This window comes from Prunus dulcis, chromosome 7, assembly GCF_902201215.1.
Source record: "Prunus dulcis chromosome 7, ALMONDv2, whole genome shotgun sequence".
In the NCBI taxonomy this organism is placed as follows: domain Eukaryota; kingdom Viridiplantae; phylum Streptophyta; class Magnoliopsida; order Rosales; family Rosaceae; genus Prunus; species Prunus dulcis.
Genome location: NC_047656.1, coordinates 19011455 through 19035487, shown reverse-complemented (window position 1 = coordinate 19035487; position 24033 = coordinate 19011455). Strand labels below are relative to the sequence as shown.

Below are 24033 nucleotides of genomic sequence, written 5' to 3'. Positions count from 1 at the left end.
AAACGCAGAAATCCTCCATAAGTGAAATTCAATTCCTGATTAAAAAACACACCATTAGCCTTATTCACGAATCAAGAGCTATTGACAAATTACCCTTTCGCAATTCAAGACATATTTAGCTTGAGGCTGCAACATTACTGGAAATTAGGCACCAAGGCAAAGGCCGTAAAATCATACTTATCACAGAATATCATCTGATCGTATTAACATACAAACTGCATTTCACTGTAAAACCATTGTTACTGTTTCATCAACTTCCATAAACTCAATGAGCTCACAACACAATGAAGAGATTGCAAAATCATACAACATACCAGGAAAATAAGAAAAAATGGAAACAAAAAAAGAACTACAAGGGGCAGCTAAAACAAAAAAATAATTAAACTCGTAGATCACCCAATAGAATGGCTTGGCTGGGCGAAAAATAGATACCTAGGGTCCCCATTGAAGCAGGCAACTCTACCACTTTATCCCCTTTTCAACTATATACTCTTTTTCTCACTTTCTTACAACAGCAAACAAATTGTACATGACTGATGTTGACCTTCTGACTCTTGACCCAGGGGGGGATGATCCAAATAACTCTTTAGGCAGCATCAGATAACTTAAAATCTACCAAGATAGAAACCAATACTTTCCACCCGGCAATTCGACGGGCAGCAGCAGCAACAAGATGATGCTTACCCTAAATGGGATTAGAGACACCTTTTTCTTTGCATCTACCCAAATGGATTTCCTCCAGCAGACAAGTAAGGATTTGGGGTAGCAGGAGCTGAGAATCTACCTATCAGCTGTTGATCTGTATTCAATGAAGCAAAAGCAGAACCCTCGCTGCCAAAGCCCACTGCTCCTTGATACCTACAAGTATAACGATTATGTAAGGGAAACCACTATCAACAGATCACTTCATCTGAATGCATAAATTACTCTGTACACATGCATAATTTTTTTGTTTGGGCTAAAGGACAAAACACATGCAGAACTTATTTATCGGAAATGCAAGAATATTTGAAGTTCCAATCGATGTTGTAACACCCGCATTGGTGAAACCATGGGGGACAGCCAGTAAAAAGGCAAACAAAAATGATCAGTTAGAAAACTTCAGGATGAGGATTCAACTTGGAACCTGCCCTCTGAAAGAGAAGCGTAGCTACCTAGGTATAACCACACCATGTGACGGCCAGTAAAATTAACCCCAATTCTATCATACAACATAGAAGAACCTTAAGGAAATTAACTGGAGGGCTTTACTTGTCATGACACTATGCCAATAGCCCCTAACTTACCTCCAATCTAGGGTAATATAAGGTACAAAAGAAAAACTGAAGAAAAAATAAGAATACTCAGAGAATTTACTCGCGTTTAATGTTATCCAATGTTTATTGAATATATAGTAAGAAAATATTCAAAAGAAAAAACCCAAAATTTATGGTTACCCGGAAGGTGGCATGCTACTCGGAACTTGTTGCACCATGTAGGCTCCTGAGATTATCAAACCACAATTCAGCTCTCATTGCCAACAAAAGGGAGAATGAGAAAGTATTTTTCATTATTTACTAGAAGAAAAAAAAGGAAACCAGCATCATCTTACTTGGAGGCATTTGTGATGCATATTGTGGTGCTTGGGGAGGCACTGCTGAAGAATATGATGATAACTGGGGAGGCACTTGTGATGCATATTGTGGTGCTTGGGGAGGCACCGCTGACGAATATGATGATGACTGGAGCGGCATCCAAGCTGATGAGGGAGTATTGAGGCTGGAAGTGCGCACTAAACCTGGTGGGGACAAAGACTGGACGTTTGGTAGGGCAGCTTGAAAGGATGCCGCAGAAGGAAACTGCATTACAAATAAAACACATCAAAGAAACTTCAAATATATTTACGCATCAAATGAGGAGTTATTAAGAACATGTAGAGTTAAGGAAAAAAAAATGCTTTGATACTGATTTCAGCTAACAAAGCAAGTTTTATGGTGAGCTATTTATCTGAGAAAACTAAGTCAAATTTATCAGGCAACCATTGAACCCAAAAACTTAAGCTGTTAGGAACGAACCAACAATGTATACCAAGCTAACACCATCCCTCAACATGTAGTCACATCCTGCACATATAGAGCCGGACAGATACACACAAAGAGGAATACAGAGGTACCGTCCGACTCTATCCTTGCAAACTGACAAATAAGAGTGGCAAATGAGGATTGAAGATTTCAAACTCATGACCTCTTACAACCAAAGCTCTAATGCCATGTTAGACGACGCAGGATTCTAAAACCTTAGTTGTTAGACAACCACAAGATTTTAAAAGCTTAAGTTGTTAGACAAACACATGATCCTGAAAGCTTACCTTGTTAGAGAATTGGCCAACAATGTATATCAAGCTAACACAGACAACAGAAATGCAATAACTAGGATCAGTTGAAATGAATTGAAATCACATACTGTTGAGGCTTGTATTGGAGGTTCACTGTTGACATCAAAAGGGTTTGCTGACTTTGATGACTGCTGAAACGTAGGCATAGGCTATAAAGAAACAGAGATTCAAATGCAATGAGAACAACAAAAGGTTTATACAAGTTATTTTTTGGAAGAGAACCAACTCATTATCTTTAAAAGGTTGAGTTGAGAAAATACCACTGCAGTGTTATATTGCATAGCGAACCCCATAGCACGAGGAGGACCAGTTTGCCATCCAGGAACTGGTGCAGGAAAGGATGAAAAGTTCATAGCAAACATATCCTGCAATCAATTCAGCTTTAAATAAATAAAGAAATGCAAAAATGCATACATACATACATACATGTATGCACGCATGCATATAAATAAAAAGATGGTTAAAGTTTAGGTCCAATTGCACTTTGGTCCCTGTAGTTGTAATTTAAACAAACTTACCCCTATAGTTTGCTAGCATTTTCAATATGTCCAAATTTGCATTTTTGTCAAATGGTTTATGAAAAATTGAAAATGGTCCAAAGGCAAAAGAATTTACACCTCAGAATCACTCAATTTCAAATTTGTCACATTGGTCAATTTGGCTAGGTGAAATTAGTGAAACAGTTCACATTTTCTGTAAAGGAATGAGACACAAAATGTAAATTGAAAATGCTAGCAACTATAGGGTAAACTAGTTGAAATTAGAGGGGTTAAAGTGGAATCGGACCTAAACTACGAGACCAAAAAGTCCAATTTACTAATATATTAAGATTTCAACAAAGCCCAATAAAAAACATAATTACCGCAGGAAGTTCTCTTCTTCCACTTGGTTTTGCATCACCAGCTGAAGGTTGTGATGCAATAGTACTAACATCATGGCCAGATCTTGAGGCATCTTGTTGTGCATGTGGTGCAGAGATACTTGGCTGACCTTGTGCATGTGGGGGGTGTGTTAAATTCCATGGCTGCCAAAAGTGCCCACAATAAACAAGGAGAAAAAAATCAAAAAATTGTAACGAAATACAAAAACAATATCAACAATACCACCACAAGGTCAACCTGATTGCTTGAAGCTCCATCAACTGACGGTATATATTGTTGAGCAGCAGGCTGAATACCATTAGCAGAGTATAAAGAAGGTTGCTGATGCTGCATGGTAGGCCATTGCCCGGAAGTAGGATCTTTAACAAGGAAACTACCACCATTGACTGGGAATACTTGAGCCAATCCTGGCGCAGGAACCGGAGCACCAACAGGGGAAAATGTAGACACGCTGCTTGATGGTGCAATTGTGGGAGCACCCATATTACCTGTAGCTCCAGAAACATAACTAGGGCCAGGTGCTGAAACCGACAATTGTGATAGCAGAGATTCCAACGAATTCACATTCGCAGGAGCTTGAGGTGCTTTCACTTCTGGAGCAACATCAAAAGAGGCCCAATTGTTGTCATTGGTTGAATTTGCTGGCTGTGGGTAGGATTGAGCTACAGTAGTTTGTTGCGGTTGAGGAACTGCAGCAGCAGGAGCAGGTTCAGGATCAGCATCAAAATCAATTAAACTTCCAGAAGTCTCCAGTTTCACTTCCACTGGATTCCCATTGGTGGATCCCAAGCTGCTGGACGACGCAGTTCTCTGCAATTAAAAACAGTACAAGAGCAAGTTTAGTATATTATTATGGGAAAGTTAAAATAAAAATAAAATGAAAATCCCAAACAAAACAGCATGCACTCATCTTCTATATAACAGAACTAATACATATATCATTAAGGAAAAGTGTGTGAAACATTGAATAGGTAAGCTGCATGATGATAAGCTTTGTAAAGCAAAGTAAAAGAAAAATACCAAAAAGCAAAAGAAAAAGAAAAAAAACTTCAACTGGAATAATGGAGGTATTGAGAGAGAGAGAGAGAGAGAGAGAGAGAGAGAGAGAGAGAGAGAGCATATATATGATATACTTGTCTATGGTAATAATGAGCAGTAATCGAACTCAAAGTAACAAAACACAACACAAACCAGAAATGTATGAATTTGTTAGTTCAAGCCAATTTAATCATAAAGCTGAACTTATTAGTTAGAAAACAAAATGCTCCTGCTAACTGTTGATCACTATAGTTCGGAAAGTACAGATGATCAAATTGAAGGCATGTAGGGGATCACAATATATACTTCCCCGTAACAGCTGAAGCATTGTCCTGGCCTCACATGTTAATGAAAATGGTGTAATACAGGCATATGCATTACTAAACCATCAAGTGTTCAATTAGAAAATGAATACTTTAGGAAGACTCACCTGTGTCTGCACAGAGCCATCAGCAGCCCTGGCACTGTTACCTTTTGGAGGTTCAATTATACGGAGAGGTATTGTGTTATCTCCCAAAATATCTCTAACAGGCCGTACAATAGGGGGGCTGGACGAATCTAGATCTCTTGGTCGTTCAGGTGATTTAGCATCCAGCTTAGAATCTCCATCGGATATTCTGCGATCATCATTTCGCCTCCCATTTCCAAATCTATCTTCTCGACGCCAATCATTCACAATTTCAGGGCGACCAGGACTTTTCTTATAATCATTATACTGCCGGGCTTCTAGATCATATCCGGGACTTCTTTGCCCATCATAACTTCTTCCACCAGGACTAGACCTTTCACTGTAACGACGCTCATATGTATCATCATATGGTGGGCTTCGAGAGCCTCCCTGATATGAATCCAGTCTTCTGTTTTCATAAGAGTCTTCCTTCTCACCCTGTATGACATGCAATTTACAACTTAAACCCAGAGACATTTGAAACACTTTCATCACGGTATAAGTATACACTAAACCAGTGTGTTGACTTTAGGTCTATATGGTAGCACCTTGTATTCAAAATAATGTATCTTGGGATAAAGGATAGCTTACCATTTTCGCCCTTGGAGGCTTGTCCAAGTTTCTCTCACCAGTATATCTTCTATCCACATACACGTGCTTAATAAAGTCTCGAAGTCTCTCAACATTACTGGAAGCAAACATTTGAATCAGAACCGTAGTCATTACTATCAAAGTAAAACAGAATAAAATGAGTATTAACCTGCTGTCAGGAAAGGAATTACGTTGCGGGTCCAATTCTTTATGATAAATTTCCTTTGCACGCTGTAATTGGGAAGCAGAGACGAGCCCGAGATAAATTGAGAAGATTAGCAGCAGATAAAAAGAAAATCACACATATTTCTAAGAACTCAGAAGAAATGCATACGAATACCTGATTTCCCCCTTCTTGAAGGGCATTAACTTCTTGTGAAGTAAATTTGGCCATTGATACTGATTTTACTCGGTGCGTGAACTCCCGACTGGAAACATTTTCATGTAATTAATACAATGCAAGCAAACCAACAAGTAGTGTGCAAGAAACACTAAAAGTGAATATTTGAAAAAGAATTAAATAAATACCCCTGCATCCCCCTCCCCCTCTTCTGTTTCTACACATAGAAAGAAAAGGAATAACTCTTAAGAAATAATGCAGCACAGCACATCATGACTTACTGTATTCCACTGCAGTTTGTGCAAACAAATGTCCAGAAATTCGTGCAAACATATTGTGGCCCCTGCTTGGTAGAAAATAACATTAAAAATGAACCTGAGCACAAAACAGAAGTATACGCACATGCACTCTTTGAACTCAAAACCCTAATATTAGTATCATCATGACCAATGTATTGCTCCCACTCTGCAATGCAAGAACACCTTTAAAAAAATGGTTAAAAAGAAGCAACAAAACTTTGAGAAATAAATATGCACTACAGTTCTTAATTTGTTTCTAAAGTTTCCACGCTTCATATATATGGTCTGTATGATACTTTATCTGACCTGCATTCTTGTACAATAACACAAGAAACATTGTTTTGGTAGATCTAGAATCAGCCCTATCAGTGCAGTAAAGAAAGCACAGATTAGAATTACATGAAGGCGGATTATGATTCCTCTATATCACACCTCAAGTTACATATCAATAGCTTGACATGACATACAAACAATATAATCATCAAATGCACAAGTGGCCCATGAAACAATGCACCCAACAATAAATGGACAAGAATGCGAGAATTGCGTACCAGACTGTTGCAGTTAATGCATCTGCGATTCTCGGGAAGTTTAAGAAGGCTACGAATAATTCGTTCATTTTTCTCGTCCTCCTTCACTCGACTAGCCATTCAGACTTCCTATTCATTATAAGCCACAGTTACTACCAAAAACATTAATTTGGAAAGGACGCAATGATGAATGATAGCTTAGCAACTAGCATTTTACCAAATTACAACGAAATCACTAATTCCCCAATTCATTGCCTAGAAGCCTAGTTTGATAACACGGATTTTTAAGTTTTACAATCATTTCAATACCAGAAAACAGTGAACTTACATAAACTAAACCAAATCGATAAACACATCCAAGCAAAAGCTTCGATAACTCGAGGTCCAAGAACAAAGAACTGAGTGCAAATTTTATTTTCTTAGCTAACAGTTTCTAAGCAACCAAACGGACCACACTAGATACTAACGTACAGCAGCGGATCTGAAAAATCAGAGTCGCCGACGTGCACTAAAACAAGTAAAACCAATTAGAGTCCATACAGAACCTTGAGAAATAGATAGAACTGACCTCAATTTGCTGCAGACGACGAAGCTGTTCTACTTCTGCAGTCCTCTAGCTGAAGACGACGTCGTCGAAGAGATCCAAACGCTATGGCACTTTGAGTATATCTATGAAACTCGCAGAGAGAGAGGCAGCAGATCTTTGAAGGGTCTGTAGGCGATGGCTGTTGTACAGCTCAGAGCTTCCCCAAATTGTGCTTTTGCTTCCTATTAAATGTTAGAGATAGAAAGAGGAGGAGAGAGAGAGTGAATGAATGAGGAATTGGGATATTTTACGGTGTTATCGGACACACGGGGCCTTACCCTGTCCCTATGGTCCTGCCGTTCCCTATATTGACGGGAGATTTTGTTCAACTTTAGAAGAACGACAGTCCATGGTCATACAAGGCGACTCAATGTTTAACGGTCAATTTACCCTCGCAATTTTTATTAATCAATTACATTTTTTGGGGTTTAATCATGAGCTGTTGATAACTTTTCTTTATTATTATTCACAAACTCTTCAACCATAGGTTTTTTGTGTGTCAATGTAGATCTATCTTTTTCTCTTTTGATAAAATGATATCTCTTACTAAACAAGTCGTGTTTTTGAGAGTTTTTCAGCTTTTCATGAGAAAATCACTATAGTAAAGCCAAGTGACATTGGTTTGTTACTAGATTCGAACTCTTAGGGTTGTGATTGGAGGAGTACCATAACCGTGATTATCTTTTATACCCCATTAATAAATGGTGTATTGTAACCATGATTATATGTTTTGTACCCGATTACAAAATCCATATTGGGTCTTTATTTGAGTCTAAGTATAGGTTCAAGAGATTAGTTATTTGTGTGGCTATTGTAATCCAGCCATTCGGCTTCTATCAATAATATTTCTTCTATCAATAATATTTCTATCGTTTGACAAAGAAAAAAAAAAATCAAAATACATGTCTTTGTCAACTAACTTAACTTACACTTGCGTTAATGTAAATCTATTAGTGAAAAATAAATATGTAATTCAACAAGTGAAACTGATGCACACATATTTAAAATTACAAAACGCGGATTTGTACTTTTTTATTTTTTTTATACAAAATTATCATTGATGTGTTAGTTGTAGAAAATTAATGCTGTTTTCCATTATTCTGATTCTCTTTATTTTCCGAAATTGTGTGGATTCATTTCCATGTATAGTTGTGCTGCTGTTCTGGTTCTGGATTGGTCAGTACGTAATTCAGTATTTAAGCAAACTTGCTGTGCCACTGCTACATGCACATTATTGCATATATTCTTTCATTAAATTGGTCCATAAAAATTAAAATTAAAATTTGTTTAGCTGGCATACCAAAGTGCTTTTATAAAAAAGAAAAAAAAGAAGAAGCAAAGTTTCTTTTAAAATTGGCGTATTATGTGTGTGACTACGGAATTTACTTATCATTATTAAAATATTATTTTGTCGCATTAAAATACACACTTGACCATATCATCTTTGCATTGTTATATTTTTCCTTACTGAAAAATTCTATATTTAAGATTCAATTCAATCTCAATAAATAAAATAAAAAAATAAAAACAATCGCATCTGTTTTTTTCCTTTTTTTTTTCCTCACTTAGATACAAGCGAATTATGGGAGTCAACTCCCTTCTAGAAAAATAGAGGACAAAGAAAGTCTAAAGTCAATATTAGTTTGAGATGATAGTTGCAACTTGCAAGCTAGATAAGATGACCCCAATGTATTGAAGTGAATATTTCTATATGTGGGCTTAGCATCTTCATAGTTGGGGAGGATTTTAAAAACATGAAACCTAGGCCTAGGTTAATTAACCTTATCATAGTGGTAAAATTATAGTTTACCTATCTTCTCAATATTATAGGATATGTCTCAAGTTCGAATTCTCATCCACCACTCATAAAATATAAACTTCATAAGAAATCACCGTATATATACATATATATAAAAAACGACAACTACATAGTATTTTTTATTTATATCATTCTTCTTTTTACTAATTATAAGACAATGTTAACTTTTTTAAAAAGAAAAATGTTATTGGCACTTGAAAATAGTCATTATGCATGCACTCCTATTTAATTTAAAAAAATGATAACTATTTTAAATATTCAAAAATATTTAAAAGGTTGGGTTATTATTATTGGTCAAATTCTAGGCCCAACTGTATAGCCCATTAAATCTTTGGGTTACGGGTTCCTCCGTATTTTTTGAGTTTAGAGGCCCGCGTTTGGGCATGGGCTTCAGCAGCATTGAAATTTTTTTCTCTACGAAACAGTTGGTTCGAAGAAAAAGCGAAACCGCTGTGAAATTGGAATTTGCTTCCCATTTGGCGCGGTCGTCAATGCTTCTGGTGGCAAAGACCCAAAACCAGACTTTCACTTTTCGTGCCGTCGAAGCAAACAGTGCCTGCCTTTGATATGATATGGAAATTCGGGTTCGCTAGAGGCTGAGAATTAATAATTACTTACTAGAAGAAGCAAAGCACGAGAGCGATTCACAGAAGGCAGAGTGTCGCAACTCGCAATGCCATTGCCAATTTGCCATGGGTGAATCAGAAAGAAAACAGAGGATGGTGGAGAGAGACCCAGCTCGAGGCCATGGATTTATATCAATTTCAGGTACTTAATATATATATATATATGTTTTTGTGGACAAGAAACGCATGAAATGCCTCCTGATATGTTTATTTTGAGTTTATTAATTTGTTGTCGGTGTAGAGTTGGCTGTCTATTTTTTTTTTTTTTAATAGCTCTGGACATGGATTTTGCTCCTCAGTGGGGCTCAACTGCAGACTGGTTTGAATTTTGTAGTTTTTTAGGTCTCCACCAATTCACCGCTCTGGCACTGAGCAGTTTAGCTGCTCTCATTGCTGCATATATTTATAATAAAGTTACAAACTTTGATTTGAAAACAAAACTCCGGCACATGGGATTTGGTTATGTGACTTATCGCAAACGAAAAGAGAAAGAAACTTGGAGCTTTTTGTTATTTAGTATGATCAGCATGTACAGTAAGTAAGTAGGCTGAGACTTGCTCGTGCTTTAAATTATAATTAAACCTTATATTCTACCTTCCATGCCATGCCATGTGAGCTTTAGATGCTGCTTTACATTATTGGTAATGTATATTTGTTTGTCTCTAAACAATTCCCTGGAGAGTACTTGGACCTGTTTTATGTGGTAGAGTCAGATCTGCACGTCCATTTGCCAGGTACATAATCCTCTTATTGCATAGACAGTTGCTAATTAATGAACCCATTATCAGAAAAAAAAACTCAAAGTCAGACTCAGAGTCATTGTAAATTGTTCATCCCATTCTTAGCTGGGAGCTGAGTCTTTTTTGTATTTTCCTTTATTATGAATTTTCTGGTAATATTGAGACATGTGGTGTATTATAACCTTGCATTTCTTTCTTCTCTCCAACTTGTTATTTTTATTTCCTGATAGGAAAAGGAATTGAGCAATAAAACATATGCCATCTCATGTTTCTCAAGCTACCTTGAATTTGAATGCAAATTAGACACCTTGCATTGCACAATGCACATGTTTGAAAAACCTGTCAACTATACGAGAATAACTTTCAGGTCACGGGATAGCACTGTTTTGCTATCGCCAATCAATTACGTTCCACCACGGTGATAAAGATTCCACATGATGAAATATTATTGAATGAAGATAACAAAACAATGCTATCCCATTGTCATACAAGTTCTTCTCCCACTATACACTATACAACAGTGAGCTCTAGCTATTCTGTTTCTCATTTTTGTGGGTGTGTGTTAGTGGGGCAACCTAATAAATGCCACCTCATGTTGCCATGGCCATACTTCCCAGTGCATCAGAAGATGAAATTTTGCTGTAAAATATATATATATATACACGTATCTTGTCATATCAGTGGTGCAGTGCTCCATCACTCCATGACCAAAAGTGCACAAAAGTTGGTCACCCTACAAAACCAGGCTATCTGAGTGGTGCTGCTTCCTTTTAGTCATCCTGCATAATAGAACATATCCCTTCTCTTTTGGCTGGTTTATACAAATAATTATTCAGATGAACCCACATGCGACTTGCCACTCAATTTTTATTATTGCATAGCAACAATCATGTGACCCACACGTGCCTAACATGACTTCACTACTAGCTTTTTCAAATTTGGTTCATTCATTGGTCTGTTATTATAAAGAACCATTTCACATGGACCAACCTGTGGAGAATAGAACCATTCATTTTTCATTTTTTTTGAACTTATTCTATCATATAATTATTAAGAAACATTAGTGAGCTCATGGGCTCCAATAATGGGAGGCCGTCTGTCCCATTTCCATTTTCATATTGAAGGCCAAGACAAAACTGTCAACACATTCAAGTCTTGTGGTGTTTTTTGAATTATACTATCCATCATCACAATAAGCACTCTTGGGTTACTTGAGGGGTTCCCTAATCTATGTGGATTAGGTGGCTAATCACACACTACTTTACTCTACGATTCTTTTATCCTCATACAAAAACTATGTTAATGACCAACATGCACTTATCTAGATGCAATAGTCTTACTGCATTAAACTAAACAAACTGCTTTTGAACAAGGTCATGTTGTTAGGTAGATGTAAAATTGTTCAATGGTTTGTTCAGATGCTCACCAAATATTACTGCTTTTTCTTTTTTCAATCTCTTCCACCTAAACGTTTCTCATGTTCATTGATCTTGAATTAAACATAGCGAAGATGCTTATCCACATTGATCCAGCTATATATTAATTTATATATAAGTATATTCTTTGCCTCCAATTTGGACGTTCCTAGTAGTCATCATCACATGTCATAAAAGTGTGATGTTGCTACTTCCTCCATTGGTCACTGTGAGCTTTTCTTTTTCCTCCTTCCTTCCCCCCCTTCTTTAGCAGAATTGTCACATGAGAGCGCTCACTTGCAGTATACTGCTTCATCTCACATGAACTTTCTCATTCAGACTTTTGGAGAATTTATTGTTTAGGAGTTTGTCACATGACAAAATCTAGTTGGGGTTTTGTTTTTGGTCTAGGAAGTGGTTACAGTTAAAAGTAGTGTTTTTCTGGGTTCCTGGATCCCCTTCTAAATTTTTTTGACCAGCTGCGTTATATAACTATAATTTATGGGGTCTTGTTCCCTTTCCTCCTTCATAGGCTTCATTGGGTTCTGTTTCAACTTTTGCCCTCCCCAATGAAAATTTGACCTTTAGCTCTTCTCTCTTTCTCTCCTGCTCCCACCCTATTATAATGTTCACACAACACAAGTTTGCTTTGGATTTACAACACTAGGAGGACTGAGGCAGTTGGTTGGTTAAGTGGAAAGGAAAGATCGGGTGTATAGATTTCTTCTGTTGGGAAATTCTGTTTCGCTTTAGATTTGTTTCTTTGGCTAAGAACTTGTTGTGGTTGAAATGGTGAAGCTTAGTTTGGGCAGGGTGCTAGACAGGTTTTGCCTTTCTTCTACTGGCTCAAGTTCTTGTTTCTGCATGAACTCCATGGAAAACGAAGACGAGTTTGAAAGAAGTCCATTGGTAACCGGTGAGAAAGATGAGTTTCTGAGACTGAAGGATGTTGTTGCTGGAAAACAGACACTGGCGTTTCAATTGAAGCCCAAGGTGACCATCTTTTTTCTCTCTATTTATATCACTTTTTTTCATTTCTCTTCAGGTAAATATATAAATGGTTTGTAACATGAGGGGGCTTTTGGTGAAATATATATCTTATGCAGATTGTGATGTTAAGGGTCTCCATGCACTGCAATGGCTGTGCCAGAAAAGTCGAGAAACATATCTCAAAGATTGAAGGTACCTTGTTTTTAAACACAATTATACTCTGAAATATCTGATCTTATACATTATCTGCCACCAATATGCGTAGCGTAGCTATAGATTATTTTCTTCCTTGAATATCTGACCGGTCTGCGAATTTCTGTGTTTTCTTTGTATGTTATTTTGTTAATCCTTTTTGAAAAAAGAAGAGTGATCATTCTTGTTAAAATGAAACAGGAGTGACATCGTACAAAGTAGACTTGGAAAGCAAGATGGTGGTTGTGATTGGAGATGTTCTTCCTCACGAAGTGCTCGAGAGTGTCTCGAAGGTTAAAAATGCAGAGATTTGGAACTCCCCATGCTGATGGCCATGAACAATATACACATATATAAATAAATAAATAAATAAATAAATATATAAATATATATGTGTCCATTGTCATAATGTACACTATATAATATACCGCCCGCATTTTTCAGGCTCAGGCCTCTCTCTATTCTATATCATATATGCAAGTTCTTGTCAATGGCTTGTCATCTTTGATTGTACGCTCACATTGTATATTATCAGTTTCAGAAGGGCTGAAGCCCCCACTTTGCCGTTCTACTACTTTGAAGCTTCAAGTCGAAAACAGGGTCCATTTTATTTTAGAAAAACAATAATTCTAATTTTTGCTACAACTAAATTAAACAACCTTGTGATTTTCTTGGGCCCCTGGACATCTAATGCAGCCCAAAAGAAAAGTTTCTCTTTTAAGCCTCAACGCAAAAGCCACTCTAGCCCATTCGAATGGATAACAAAACTATTTTGGTTGTCCTCCGAGTCCTGGTTACTAGATAACGGCGAGCTATCTTTGCATTCGAGTTCTTGTGTTCGAATTCTTAAACATGACTTATTTTTATTAATTTTTAATGAAATCTTAGTTGGAACCATTAAGAATCAAGATGTCATATGATATACCCACCTCAATTCCATCGGATGCTATTTTTAAGCTTTTAAATTGTAAATAAGCAGACAAAGTTCTTTTTTCTAAAGAAAGAAAAAGAATAATTATGTGGCTTAAGAAAAGTCGTTTGGCATAAAACACTCCGCAGAAAGTCACATACCTGTAGTCAAATACAAATTAGTATAGTAATATTGAGAACAACACTTCTTATCAAGTCTCCACGAACTTACCAACTAATTCAGAATTTTGATCGCCAGCGCAACGCTGCGCGCGCGGCTTATCAGAGCGCCAACAAATTAAACCACGCTAAAAGCCCAAAACAGATAATGAGAGCCAACCTTCTCAGTTCTTCTCACATTCTCAAATATCTTCAGAATATTCGCCCTCAAAACAGGAAAAAAAAACACGAAAAAAAGAAAAAACCGCCATGGCCAATTCTCTTTTCTTCTGCTTCTCTCTCCTCCTCCTCCTCCTCCTCCTACCTTTCTCTACCCAGAACGCCTACCCTAAAACCCCGGACCCGAACCCAATTCCGAGCCCGTCTCCGGCCCACACCGAGCTCACCAACTACGGCTTCCCAATCGGTCTTCTACCCTCCGCGGTCAAAAACTACACCCTGGACCGGACCTCCGGCGACTTTATCGTCGACCTCGGCGGCGCGTGCAAGGTGACGCTCCCTCCCGACAACTACTTGGCCACGTACTCGAAGAAGATCACGGGCAAGATCGTGCAGGGCAAAATCGCCGAGATCAATGGGATTAGCGTCCGAGCCTTCTTCCAGTGGTGGTCTATTACTGGAATTAGGTCGAGCGGCGACAACTTGGTGTTCGAGGTCGGCGTGGTCACCGCCAAGTACCCCTCTAAGAACTTCGACGAGAGCCCTGCTTGCGAGGGCCGCCACTCCTCTTCTTAGCAGGTTTGCTTTTGTTTAATTTTGTTTTTTCAAAGTTTTAATCGGATGGTTATGGCGTTGGAGTGGTAGTTAGGGTTTTCAGTTTGTGCTTCTGTGATTTGTATATGCATGGATTGTGATTGAGGTATTTTTCAGCTGGAATGCTTTTGTTTTGTGGTTGTTAGCTTGAAAGCTATGTTTCAGATTGATGAATTGTTCATGAATTTGAGTTCTTCTTACTTTACTTCCTTTAGACTAAAGGAATCGAATTTATGCTTTTTATTTATTTATGGACCGACTGTGAATATTCTTTTTAGCTTGCATAGTTGCCGAATCAAATCTGAAATTGGATTATTCTAGAAATGTTAGCTTGTTAGTATGCATCTCTTTTGTAGCAACTTGTTGGCAATGTTAACCAGTTGAATCTTTTAAAAGTGTCCAGCATCTTGCGTAGAAATGACTCAAATTCCCAAATTAAAATAGTCTAACTTGAATCATTGCTCAAGGGTTACACTTGTTAATAGTTTTTGCTATGAGCCTGAAACCAATTAAATTGTTTGGTCTTAGGAGAGAGTGGAGATGCTTGCTGGGTTTTGCAATTAGTGGGGTTTTAGGATTTGAGCACTATATTATATAGTGGTTATTTCTTACTCTCTGAAGCTTTCTGTTGGAATAATTGGGTATTAACTCATTAACTCATTTGGTGATTTTGGAAACTACTGCTGTCATGGGATACCAAATGGTTAATATAAATACCTTGGTCTAAGCTTTATGGACCTTATGAACAAGGATGGTTGTTAATTTCATGACCAATTATTTTTGGCTCCTTACTAGGGAAGCAAATTATTTTTAAATGCAAAGACAGTAGCAACAACATAACATACAAGATATATCATGTTCTTGGTGAAAAGTGAACGTCAAGGTCGTTGGTGAGGGCGGTTTATTTTCTTTTCTCTGGTTGGTTCACTTTTGGTCAGGACTTATAGAAATGATTTGAAGGGTTGGTTACAAATTGTCATAGCTGTGGGCCTAAGATTCTGGTCTGTTGGAGCTGAATGCATCCTGCGAATGTGCATGATGCACTACTTGTGATAGGCTGGGCAACCTTTATTGTGATAGTAGTAGATCTGGAAGTCAGATTTATATGAATGGTGGACATTGGTCTTTGGAATCTTGGTTTGGTCACGTGAAGGTAAATCATTGTTCCTGGTAAAATGCTAATTGCTGGAGATCTTTTGATTGGGACGTATATGAAATATATGCATCAGATTTGTTTGGTTTGCTTTGGCTTAAAGCCATCTTCTTTGTACTGATTTGAGATCGAGGAATCCTTTTGATTCTTGTTTTCTAATGATAGAGCAGTTCATCGCCATATATTGGATTAAATCTTTAAAGTACATTCCCAACTTTGTGAAATGAACTTGTTGACTTCAGAAATGGTGAACCATTGCAATATATATATACCCACTTTAAAATGTTTCATGGTTGTTAATAAATTGATGTCAAACTTTCTTTTGGTCATTATTCCCACTTTGCAGGGTCTCTCTAGTTGTGGTGCCCATCAATTAAATATGTGATCATGTCCAGTTGTCGACTCCAAGACTGATAGGTAAGCAAATCAAATTAGGTATAAGATATTTGTATGATCCGAACTATGAGGGCAATAAATCGTGATCCATCTATCTTGTATATATATGCCACGGCCTGCATTGTTGTTACTCTTCGATGATTAAGATTTGTAAGATGGTTTATAGGTACTTCTTATGTTGACTCCATTTGAAATATTAATTTATTAATATTGACATTCGTATGACTGTCTAATTATTTGTTTCTTGCCACATGGGAAGAGGCATGGTTAGCATTTTAATAAGATTCTTTACCATGTTCAACTATTCAAAACCTGGTTTATACATGTCTTTTTCTTACCTTGAAAATGATTAACCAGCGCAAATAACTGCTGTGATTGGACTTGCAGTAGGGGAAAGATTAGAGGTCATCACTTTTCGAAGTTTGGTGGGTGATATCCATAAATAGCTGCTCCTCCTTTAGGGTTTGTGTGGTTTAACATGCGTAATGCATTCATAGTCTTTTACTAAAGGCAATTGTCCTTGTCTCCGACACACCATAAGTTGCTACTCTGATTGCTTGCAGCAGCAGAAGCACATAATTGTTTTTGTTTTTGGAATTTATAACGTGGTTGGAAAATGAGTGTACTGGGCATTTGCAACCTACAAGGACGTATTGTTAACATTTTCTTTCTGAGACGTGGTCAGTGTGACCATTTGGGGTTTTCTAAAGGCCACCAGAGAACAATAGAGATGGCTTCTGGGCCATTCTGAAAGGCCATTCAATTGTGGTCCTAGTGCAAATTATGTCTCTTGGTCATGGTGGTTGGCTACCTGGTGTTATTGGTGTTAGATGCATGCGTGCATGAGACACAAGTGGAGTAAATGTGCAACTGTGCCACGAATGGTTGCTAGGTTAACAATGGGTTGTATTTCAAGCCACATTGCTCATTGCTTTTGTGAGGCATGACATCAGGGTCATATCATGTCCGCATGTCATGTCCACTGTACCGGCATGACACACTTGCTTTTCATAAATGATCATTGATTAGCGATCAACGATCAGAAATTGCCCACGCACACATGCGCACACATAGGTGGACTGGGCCAACCCTAGCAAGATTCATCCCCTTAGTTTAATGTCATCATGCATGCATGTCAAATTGGTCATGCACACCTTGACCTAAATGAGACTGGCTTGAAATTCATGTAAAATGGTTTTTGTCTTGGCTACCTTTCTTTGACATTTCAATTGCTCCCCTTTTCTTTTGCCGCATTTTTCTTAGAATCTAAATAATGGGTCAAGGTTGGTACGTGGTATGTAAAGTCCACATTTTGTTGGTCTATTTCTCGCAAACTCCATAACTTGTAAAGATGGTGGCATGCCATGAGAGAGAGAGAGAGAGAGAGAGAGAGAGAGAGAGAGAGAGCAGTATCTTGGCCATTTTTGTACCAAAAACCAGCTCGGCCCATGACCCGACATCAAAATAAAGACTTGTCATCTCAAATCACGCACCAATGAAGCCACAAGGACGGTTGGGGAAATGCGCAAAGTGCACTTTGCACTCTGTACACTCTACTCTACAACACAAAAAAGCACAAAGTTTATAAACTATAAAGCCTCTCTCTCTGTTGAACCAGTCATTAAAAAAAAAGAAGAAAAGTACCAAAACCATGCTTGACGTGTATCTTTGGCTGACCATTTCTTTCCATAACTTTCAAGATTCTTTCGACACGTGTTAATCCCTGTGATTTTAGTATGAAACCATGACTTTTGACTTAATTAATTTTCATTAATCCCATATGATTTGATTCTGTGAAAAGTCATAGGTCTATTTTGAGATATGATCCCCCCAGTCAACGGCCTCAATCAAATTTGAACTTTTGATCCAACGGTTCACATTTTATCACCGCTCATCAAATGAAAACATCGTCTAAAATGCTGAATGACGTGGACTTAAATTACAAACTTTTTTCCAGCAAGCTCTGATGACCAAAATAATACAAAATTTTTTTGGGGAAAATTAAAGAATTGTGGATAATTCATCCTCACGCGCCTTAAAAGCGCATAAAAACACACCGACCAATCACATCGGCGGGCAGTGCTCCTTGTACTTTTTCTGCGCGGCACAACCAACCCCGCCTTCCTACTGAACCCGCGTCCCTCACGCGACTCGCTCGAGCGTGATTTTCCCCTCCAGCGCTCTTCTCCCAAAACGTGAACAACTCGTACAAACTTCTCTCACAAAACCAACTAACAAAAACGAAGTCTCTCTCGCTCTCTCTCTCTGTCTGATTCTTTGCTCTCTGCGGAAGAAAATTCTTCGGCCTAGGAGCGCCAAAACCCTAGGGTTCGTCTCCATTCTTCGCAGGTCCGTCTCTCAATTCGTCGTCGTTTTACTTTTCGTATCTTTCGTTTAAATTTTCTGACTTTTAGCCTCTTTCTCAGCGCAGATCCGTTTTTGCTTTCGTTTTCTGCGTTTTCCTCTTACCTGCTTTTCGTATTCTCAAACTCCATTTTCGTTTACCATAGAATTTCTAATATTTATTTGCTTTTGTCCATTTGAATCCCCTCATACTCGAATTATTCCCTTTTTTTTATTATTATGTAAAACGCGTTTGCTTTATTTGCGGTAAATTCACACAATGTGCATGTCAAAGATTGTCAAGGAACGCTATATGCTCCTATAAATGTGGTTAACTTGTTACATTAATTTTATATATTTAATCTTTTATATTTTGTATAAAAATTTCAGTTTTTATGAATGAGCCGTATTTTCTAGTTGCATGGGTAATAACTAGCTTGTTTGGAAAGCACATTTAGTTCTGAATTTTTTTACTTTTGTTGCTTCTACTTTTAGCTACACGGTGTTATTTGGTGTGATTCTGGGTCCATTTCGCTTAATCTATGAACTACATTATGCCAGCTGAAGAACTAGTATGCCCCCTTCAATTACTTTGTCTATGCTCTCTCTAACGCACAGGTTTTTCTACCAATTAATTGTTGCAGGGAGGTCTGCTTCAACTTTTGCATAATATGGATTTCGAAGATAAATTTCTTGCTAAAGGTATGATCTTTGTCTTTCGTATGCATATCGTCTCAAGTTTGTACGCTCCTATGATGGTTTCTCAATGGATGTTTGGTATAATTGATGGCATAGCATCAATAGAAAATAGAAAAGGAGAACTTTCTCACTAGGACGCTGTCCAAGGTAGCCTAATGATATGTTGGATTCTTCTCAATGTTCATAAATAAGAAGCGGTGGTATCAAACACGCTCTCACTACTTGAAGTTTGACTTTTTATTGCCCGACACTTGGATTGTCTTCGAGTTCTTTTTGTTTCCTCTTTCTTTTCATATGCAAAATCTTATGGTTGTTTAAATGTATGTTGGATTTCATCTTTAAATATTGAACCTTTTCTATCGAAAATTAATTTTTTTTTGCTGACGTACATCTGACACCCTATAAAACCTACCTTCTAGTCTGTGTTTACTTGGTTAAGAGTCCCTCAGGAAGGGGAAATTCAGGTCAGAATTGTTGGACAGATGCTTAGAGCTACTGTTGTGAAGTGGGACTAGATGTTCATTTCTTTCAAGATGTGAGATGATTTTTAGCTTAAATTGTTGCAGATGGAGGATTGTGATGTAGTATTCTAGATCTTGTTGGAGATATAAACAGAAATAAGCATGAACCAACTTAGATAGTTGGAAAGTAGAGAATCTTGTTACCAAAAAAAGGATTTAGTTTATTCGTAAATCAAATGTTTTATGCGTTGAAGAGTAGAGAAGGATAAAATGGAATTTGATTGGGTTTTGCATACCTTGTTAACAGATACCTCATCACTGTATCTGGAGGATTCTTTTCTATCACTTGTTTTAAATGCTATGTTTCTGACAACCAATTATATTTTTTCCTATCCCTTTCTTATTATTGTGTTGTAGATGCAGTACAATGTTGCTTTGACATTTGCTCCTACCCTTAATTTTTGTTGTCATTTTCTTTTCTTTTTCCAGTTTCTGGTATACAAAGCCTCTCTTCCAGTGTGCAAAGCACTCCCGAGAAGAATGGGCATTCAGATGATGCTTCAAGAAGTCCAGAACTCCTTCAAGAGTTTCTGAAATCAGGTCCCAAGAAGGAACTTCTTCGAACATGCTTTGACAAGGACAAGAAAAACTTGAATTCATCAAAACATAAAATGTCCGAACTTTTGAAGACTTCTAACAAGACTAATAAGAAGCAGGAATCAAAGAAAGCTTCGTCTAGTCCGAATAATCATCTTCCCAAAAAGCAAGCCAGAAAGGGGGAAAATCCCATGCGACTCTCACCAGCTTCTGAGCAGTCTCCAGACTTTGGATCTTCAAACTCATGGATCTGTAAAAACTCTGCTTGTAGAGCTGTTTTACCCATAGACAACACATTTTGCAAGAGGTGCTCATGCTGTATCTGTCATTTGTTTGATGACAACAAGGACCCTAGTCTTTGGTTAGTGTGCACATCTGAATCTGGTGAGGGAGATTCCTGTGGGTTATCTTGTCACATTGAGTGTGCCCTTCAACGTGAAAAGGTGGGAGTTGTTGATCTTGGGCAATTGATGCAGCTAGATGGTAGTTATTGTTGCGCTTCTTGTGGTAAAGTCTCTGGGATACTTGGGTAAGTAATTCTCTCGCATATTGTGAGTTTAGGTTGAAATGGTCGTACTCAATTTGACTGGCTATCCTTTGTCCTCTCTTCCCAGCCCTACAAATTGGTTTCTGCAACTATGGAAGTGGGTTTGAAGCATTGAATTGTGCTTTTTTTCAGGCACATGAGTCACTTAAATGTTTTGAGTTTGGGAGCTCTAAAAAATAAACCTTTTTTTCCCCCCATTTAGTAGTCTTTTTTCAGGTTATGTTCTTTATATTTGCTATTTTTTATGTGTGCTTTTCTTTATGTTTGCTATTCGGTATAAATTCTCTTTGTCGAGAACTTTGGGCTGTAGTCCTTTTGAAATAAAATAAAATAAAATTTATTCGCCTCTGTAAAGAGATGCCTTTGCATAAACATTGATTTTGTTATACATGTCCAACTCCTTAAATGTTGTATTGCCTGGGAAATGATTTTACTGAGATAATACGGGCTCTTTTCTTTTTTAGGAAAAAAAAGATAAATTGGGTTTTGTGAGTGTACCATTCGAATTTGAAAAGTTCTTTGACCTTCCACCCGAATATAGTGAGCAATTATGGCATATACACCTTTGTCTTTTGTTAATAGGTTTCTAACCTTTGACTGATGTTACTGGTGTGATTTGATTAATTCTGGCAGAAGTTGGAAGAAGCAGCTAATTGTAGCGAAGGATGCCCGTCGTGTTGATGTACTTTGTTATAGGATATACTTGAGTTACAGGCTCCTGGATGGGACTTCAAGATTTAAAGAACTGTATGAGATTGTGAAGGAAGCAAAGTCTAAACTAGAGACAGAAGTGGGCCCGGTGAATGGCGTTTCTGCAAAGATGGCACGCGGGATAGTCAGCAGACTTTCTATTGCAAGTGATGTGCAGAAACTCTGCTCTCTTGCAATTGAGAAAGCTGATGAATGGCTGGCCAATATTTCAAATGTGGATCCAAATTGCAGAGGTAGGAAACTGTACTACTTCGTCTCTTTTCTCCTTTTACTGGCTCTTGATCATGCATAGAACATTTGAATGTTTACTTCTGTTTCTGTCCCTCTGCAGAGGGTTCACTTCCTGCAGCTTGCAAGTTTCTTTTTGAAGAAGTAGCATCTTCCTCTGTTGTGATTATATTGATTGAATTGTCTAATGCGTCGTCTGATAATATTAAGGGCTACAAGCTCTGGTATTACAAGAGTAGAGAAGAATCACACACAAAAGAGCCTAGTTGTATCTTTCCAAGATCTCAGAGAAGGATTTTGATATCCAATCTACAGCCTTGCACAGAGTATACATTTAGGATAATATCTTATACGGAGTCTGGTGACTTGGGTCACTCTGAGGCAAAGTGTTTCACCAAGAGTGTTGAGATAATTCGCAAAAACCCCATTTCACCGGTCTCCAGGAATCATAAGAAAGAGAATCCGACCATCGAAGAAAATTCTAGTGCCAAGAGAGAGTCTAAAACTACAACAGCAGTTGGTCCTTCTTCCGAATTTAAAGTTCGTGATCTTGGAAAGGTACTTCGTCTGGCTTGGGCTCAAGAGCAAGGCTCCTCTGAGGGGTTCTGTAGTGCCAATGTAGAAAAATGTTGTGGAGTAAGCAGCACGATAAAAATTGAAACTCCACAAGAACAGTTGCCATCTGTTTCACGTGGGCTTGACTTAAATGTTGTTTCAGTGCCTGATCTGAATGAAGAACTAACCCCCCCATTTGAATCCTCCAGAGATGAAGATAATGGATGCACTTTGCAGCGGGCTGTTGAAGCAGATGACGATGCTGCTTCTCATGACCTAGTGAAGAATGGTTTGGCAAGATCACATGGTAGTGGTGATTCGCAGACCTGGACTCATGGGCTTAATGGAGATGTCCCAGCTGTTGATTCCCGGGCGGAATTCTGCAGGAAGAGGGCAGCAAACACAAATGAAGAGATTCATGATTGTGACAGCACACTGATAAATGGGCCACCATTGCATATGTCTAACAGTTCTTATTGCTTGGACGAGAACTTCGAGTACTGTGTGAAAATAATCCGGTGGCTGGAATGTGAGGGTCACATTACACAGGAATTCAGGTTGAAATTGCTAACATGGTTTAGTTTGAGATCAACTGAGCAGGAGCGTAGGGTGGTTAATACCTTTATTCAAACTATGATTGATGATCCAAGTAGCTTGGCAGGACAGTTAGTTGACTCCTTTTCAGACATTGTATCCAACAAGAGGCCTCGGAATGGATTCTGCAGTAAGCTGTGGCATTAAATAAGGCCGAGGCATTCTGATAAGAATTACTATATGCTTCATCTTTAATTTCTACTTCTGCTCAGATAAATAGCCTTTGATTAATTTTGCCAGTCTTTGTACAGGCATTTTTTCTTAGTCATTGTCACAAGTGATTTAATTCGTATTGCGGACAAGATTCGTCCGGCTAAAAGATTTCGGTCGCTGATTGGGAAGACACTGATTTTTCTTGGGAAGGAGGGAGGCCTTTGTATGCAAGGTTTCTGCTGTAGGACACATTTGTCGCCCCTGAAGTTATCCTAGTTACATTTGAAGCTGTAGAATTTAATCATTGAAGAAGATATAGTTAGTTACAATCATTGCTGTCATTGCCTTCTTAAATTCAAAGAAGGGTACATGAGTTTAGCATGGACTAAACATGCCTACATTTCCTTCTCAGTCATCATTTCTTACATTTTATTCTTTTGTTCCGTCTTCGCCTTGTGATTCCATGTTGAGGAATTTGGGGAATTATTATGGCTTTGATTCTTGCCTTCTAAGAGCATCTCTAACAAATTGCTAAATTTGGATTTGATTGCTGGTAATTTGACATTTTTTAAAATTTTTAATCCAATTAAAATGCCAATTAGCAAATTATTTTATTATATTTTAAAAAGTAAAAGGGTTCAAAAATATTTTATTATATTTGATTACTTAGGAGAAGAAATTAATTGGAAGAAAAAATGGCACGCGGTTCGCTTGCAAACTTGCAAACGACATGTCGTTGGAAATTGTAGGTGGTGGGCTGTACTGCTGCTTGATTGACCCCACGAAACGAAACCCGAGCAACCAGATAGGTTATAAAGGCGCCAAGTCAGCACACAAGGCAAGTGATGTCGTTTTGGCTAAGCGGATTGGATTCTTGAGATTATG

The 24033-nt window shown here is 37.9% G+C and overlaps 4 protein-coding genes across 8 annotated transcripts; 3 read left to right on the top strand and 1 right to left on the bottom strand.

Moving 5' to 3' along the window:
- Positions 1–159: 159 nt before the first annotated feature.
- Positions 160–7290, bottom strand: LOC117634158 (probable ADP-ribosylation factor GTPase-activating protein AGD14). 2 transcript variants are annotated; one of them, XM_034368107.1, is made up of 14 exons: positions 7070–7290; positions 6523–6630; positions 5954–6015; positions 5673–5760; positions 5502–5563; positions 5333–5429; positions 4724–5179; positions 3493–4065; positions 3237–3398; positions 2635–2739; positions 2443–2523; positions 1592–1838; positions 1437–1482; positions 160–858 (listed from the first exon to the last, which is right to left on the bottom strand). In XM_034368107.1, the coding sequence occupies exons 2-14, from the start codon at positions 6619–6621 to the stop codon at positions 720–722; spliced, it is 2217 nt and encodes a 738-aa protein (XP_034223998.1). In that variant the 5' UTR covers positions 6622–6630; positions 7070–7290; the 3' UTR covers positions 160–719. The 2 variants fall into 2 exon arrangements, with proteins under 2 accessions (XP_034223998.1, XP_034223999.1); XM_034368108.1 differs by lacking the exon at positions 5954–6015.
- Positions 7291–9398: 2108 nt separating this feature from the next.
- Positions 9399–13439, top strand: LOC117634941 (protein SODIUM POTASSIUM ROOT DEFECTIVE 2). Of its 3 annotated transcripts, none has more exons than XM_034369227.1 (4): positions 9399–9674; positions 12500–12680; positions 12794–12869; positions 13071–13416. In XM_034369227.1, exons 2-4 carry the CDS (start codon positions 12552–12554, stop codon positions 13196–13198), a joined length of 333 nt encoding a protein of 110 aa, XP_034225118.1. In that variant the 5' UTR covers positions 9399–9674; positions 12500–12551; the 3' UTR covers positions 13199–13416. The 3 variants fall into 3 exon arrangements, with proteins under 3 accessions (XP_034225118.1, XP_034225117.1, XP_034225116.1); XM_034369226.1 differs by having other exon boundaries at positions 12491–12680; XM_034369225.1 differs by lacking the exon at positions 9399–9674 and having other exon boundaries at positions 11867–12680; positions 13071–13439.
- A 473-nt stretch (positions 13440–13912) lies between these two features.
- On the top strand, positions 13913–16493 carry LOC117635724. The gene is made up of 2 exons (XM_034370080.1): positions 13913–14696; positions 16211–16493. The coding sequence occupies exon 1, from the start codon at positions 14208–14210 to the stop codon at positions 14691–14693; it is 486 nt and encodes a 161-aa protein (XP_034225971.1). The 5' UTR covers positions 13913–14207; the 3' UTR covers positions 14694–14696; positions 16211–16493.
- Positions 16494–18447: 1954 nt separating this feature from the next.
- Positions 18448–23649, top strand: LOC117634610 (VIN3-like protein 1). Of its 2 annotated transcripts, none has more exons than XM_034368785.1 (5): positions 18448–18609; positions 19248–19305; positions 20253–20889; positions 21541–21851; positions 21950–23649. In XM_034368785.1, exons 2-5 carry the CDS (start codon positions 19275–19277, stop codon positions 23140–23142), a joined length of 2172 nt encoding a protein of 723 aa, XP_034224676.1. In that variant the 5' UTR covers positions 18448–18609; positions 19248–19274; the 3' UTR covers positions 23143–23649. The 2 variants fall into 2 exon arrangements, with proteins under 2 accessions (XP_034224676.1, XP_034224677.1); XM_034368786.1 differs by having other exon boundaries at positions 18502–18609; positions 21968–23649.
- The last annotated feature ends 384 nt before the right edge of the window (positions 23650–24033 follow it).

What these genes read in the sequence shown, in the direction of transcription:
- LOC117634941 (XM_034369225.1), top strand. Translation starts at nt 12,477, where the DNA reads ATGGTGAAGCTTAGTTTGGGCAGGGTGCTAGACAGGTTTTGCCTTTCT. An exon ending in CGTTTCAATTGAAGCCCAAG is followed by an intron (nt 12,681 to 12,793) that starts GTGACCATCTTT and finishes TATCTTATGCAG; the next exon opens with ATTGTGATGTTAAGGGTCTC. An exon ending in ACATATCTCAAAGATTGAAG is followed by an intron (nt 12,870 to 13,070) that starts GTACCTTGTTTT and finishes AAAATGAAACAG; the next exon opens with GAGTGACATCGTACAAAGTA.
- LOC117635724 (XM_034370080.1), top strand. Translation starts at nt 14,208, where the DNA reads ATGGCCAATTCTCTTTTCTTCTGCTTCTCTCTCCTCCTCCTCCTCCTC.
- LOC117634610 (XM_034368785.1), top strand. Translation starts at nt 19,275, where the DNA reads ATGGATTTCGAAGATAAATTTCTTGCTAAAG. An exon ending in AGATAAATTTCTTGCTAAAG is followed by an intron (nt 19,306 to 20,252) that starts GTATGATCTTTG and finishes TTCTTTTTCCAG; the next exon opens with TTTCTGGTATACAAAGCCTC. An exon ending in TGTGGATCCAAATTGCAGAG is followed by an intron (nt 21,852 to 21,949) that starts GTAGGAAACTGT and finishes GTCCCTCTGCAG; the next exon opens with AGGGTTCACTTCCTGCAGCT.
- LOC117634158 (XM_034368107.1), bottom strand. Translation starts at nt 6,621, where the DNA reads ATGGCTAGTCGAGTGAAGGAGGACGAGAAAAATGAACGAATTATTCGT. An exon ending in AGCCTCCAAGGGCGAAAATG is followed by an intron (nt 5,180 to 5,332) that starts GTAAGCTATCCT and finishes CATGTCATACAG; the next exon opens with GGTGAGAAGGAAGACTCTTA. An exon ending in ATGGAGCTTCAAGCAATCAG is followed by an intron (nt 3,399 to 3,492) that starts GTTGACCTTGTG and finishes CACTTTTGGCAG; the next exon opens with CCATGGAATTTAACACACCC.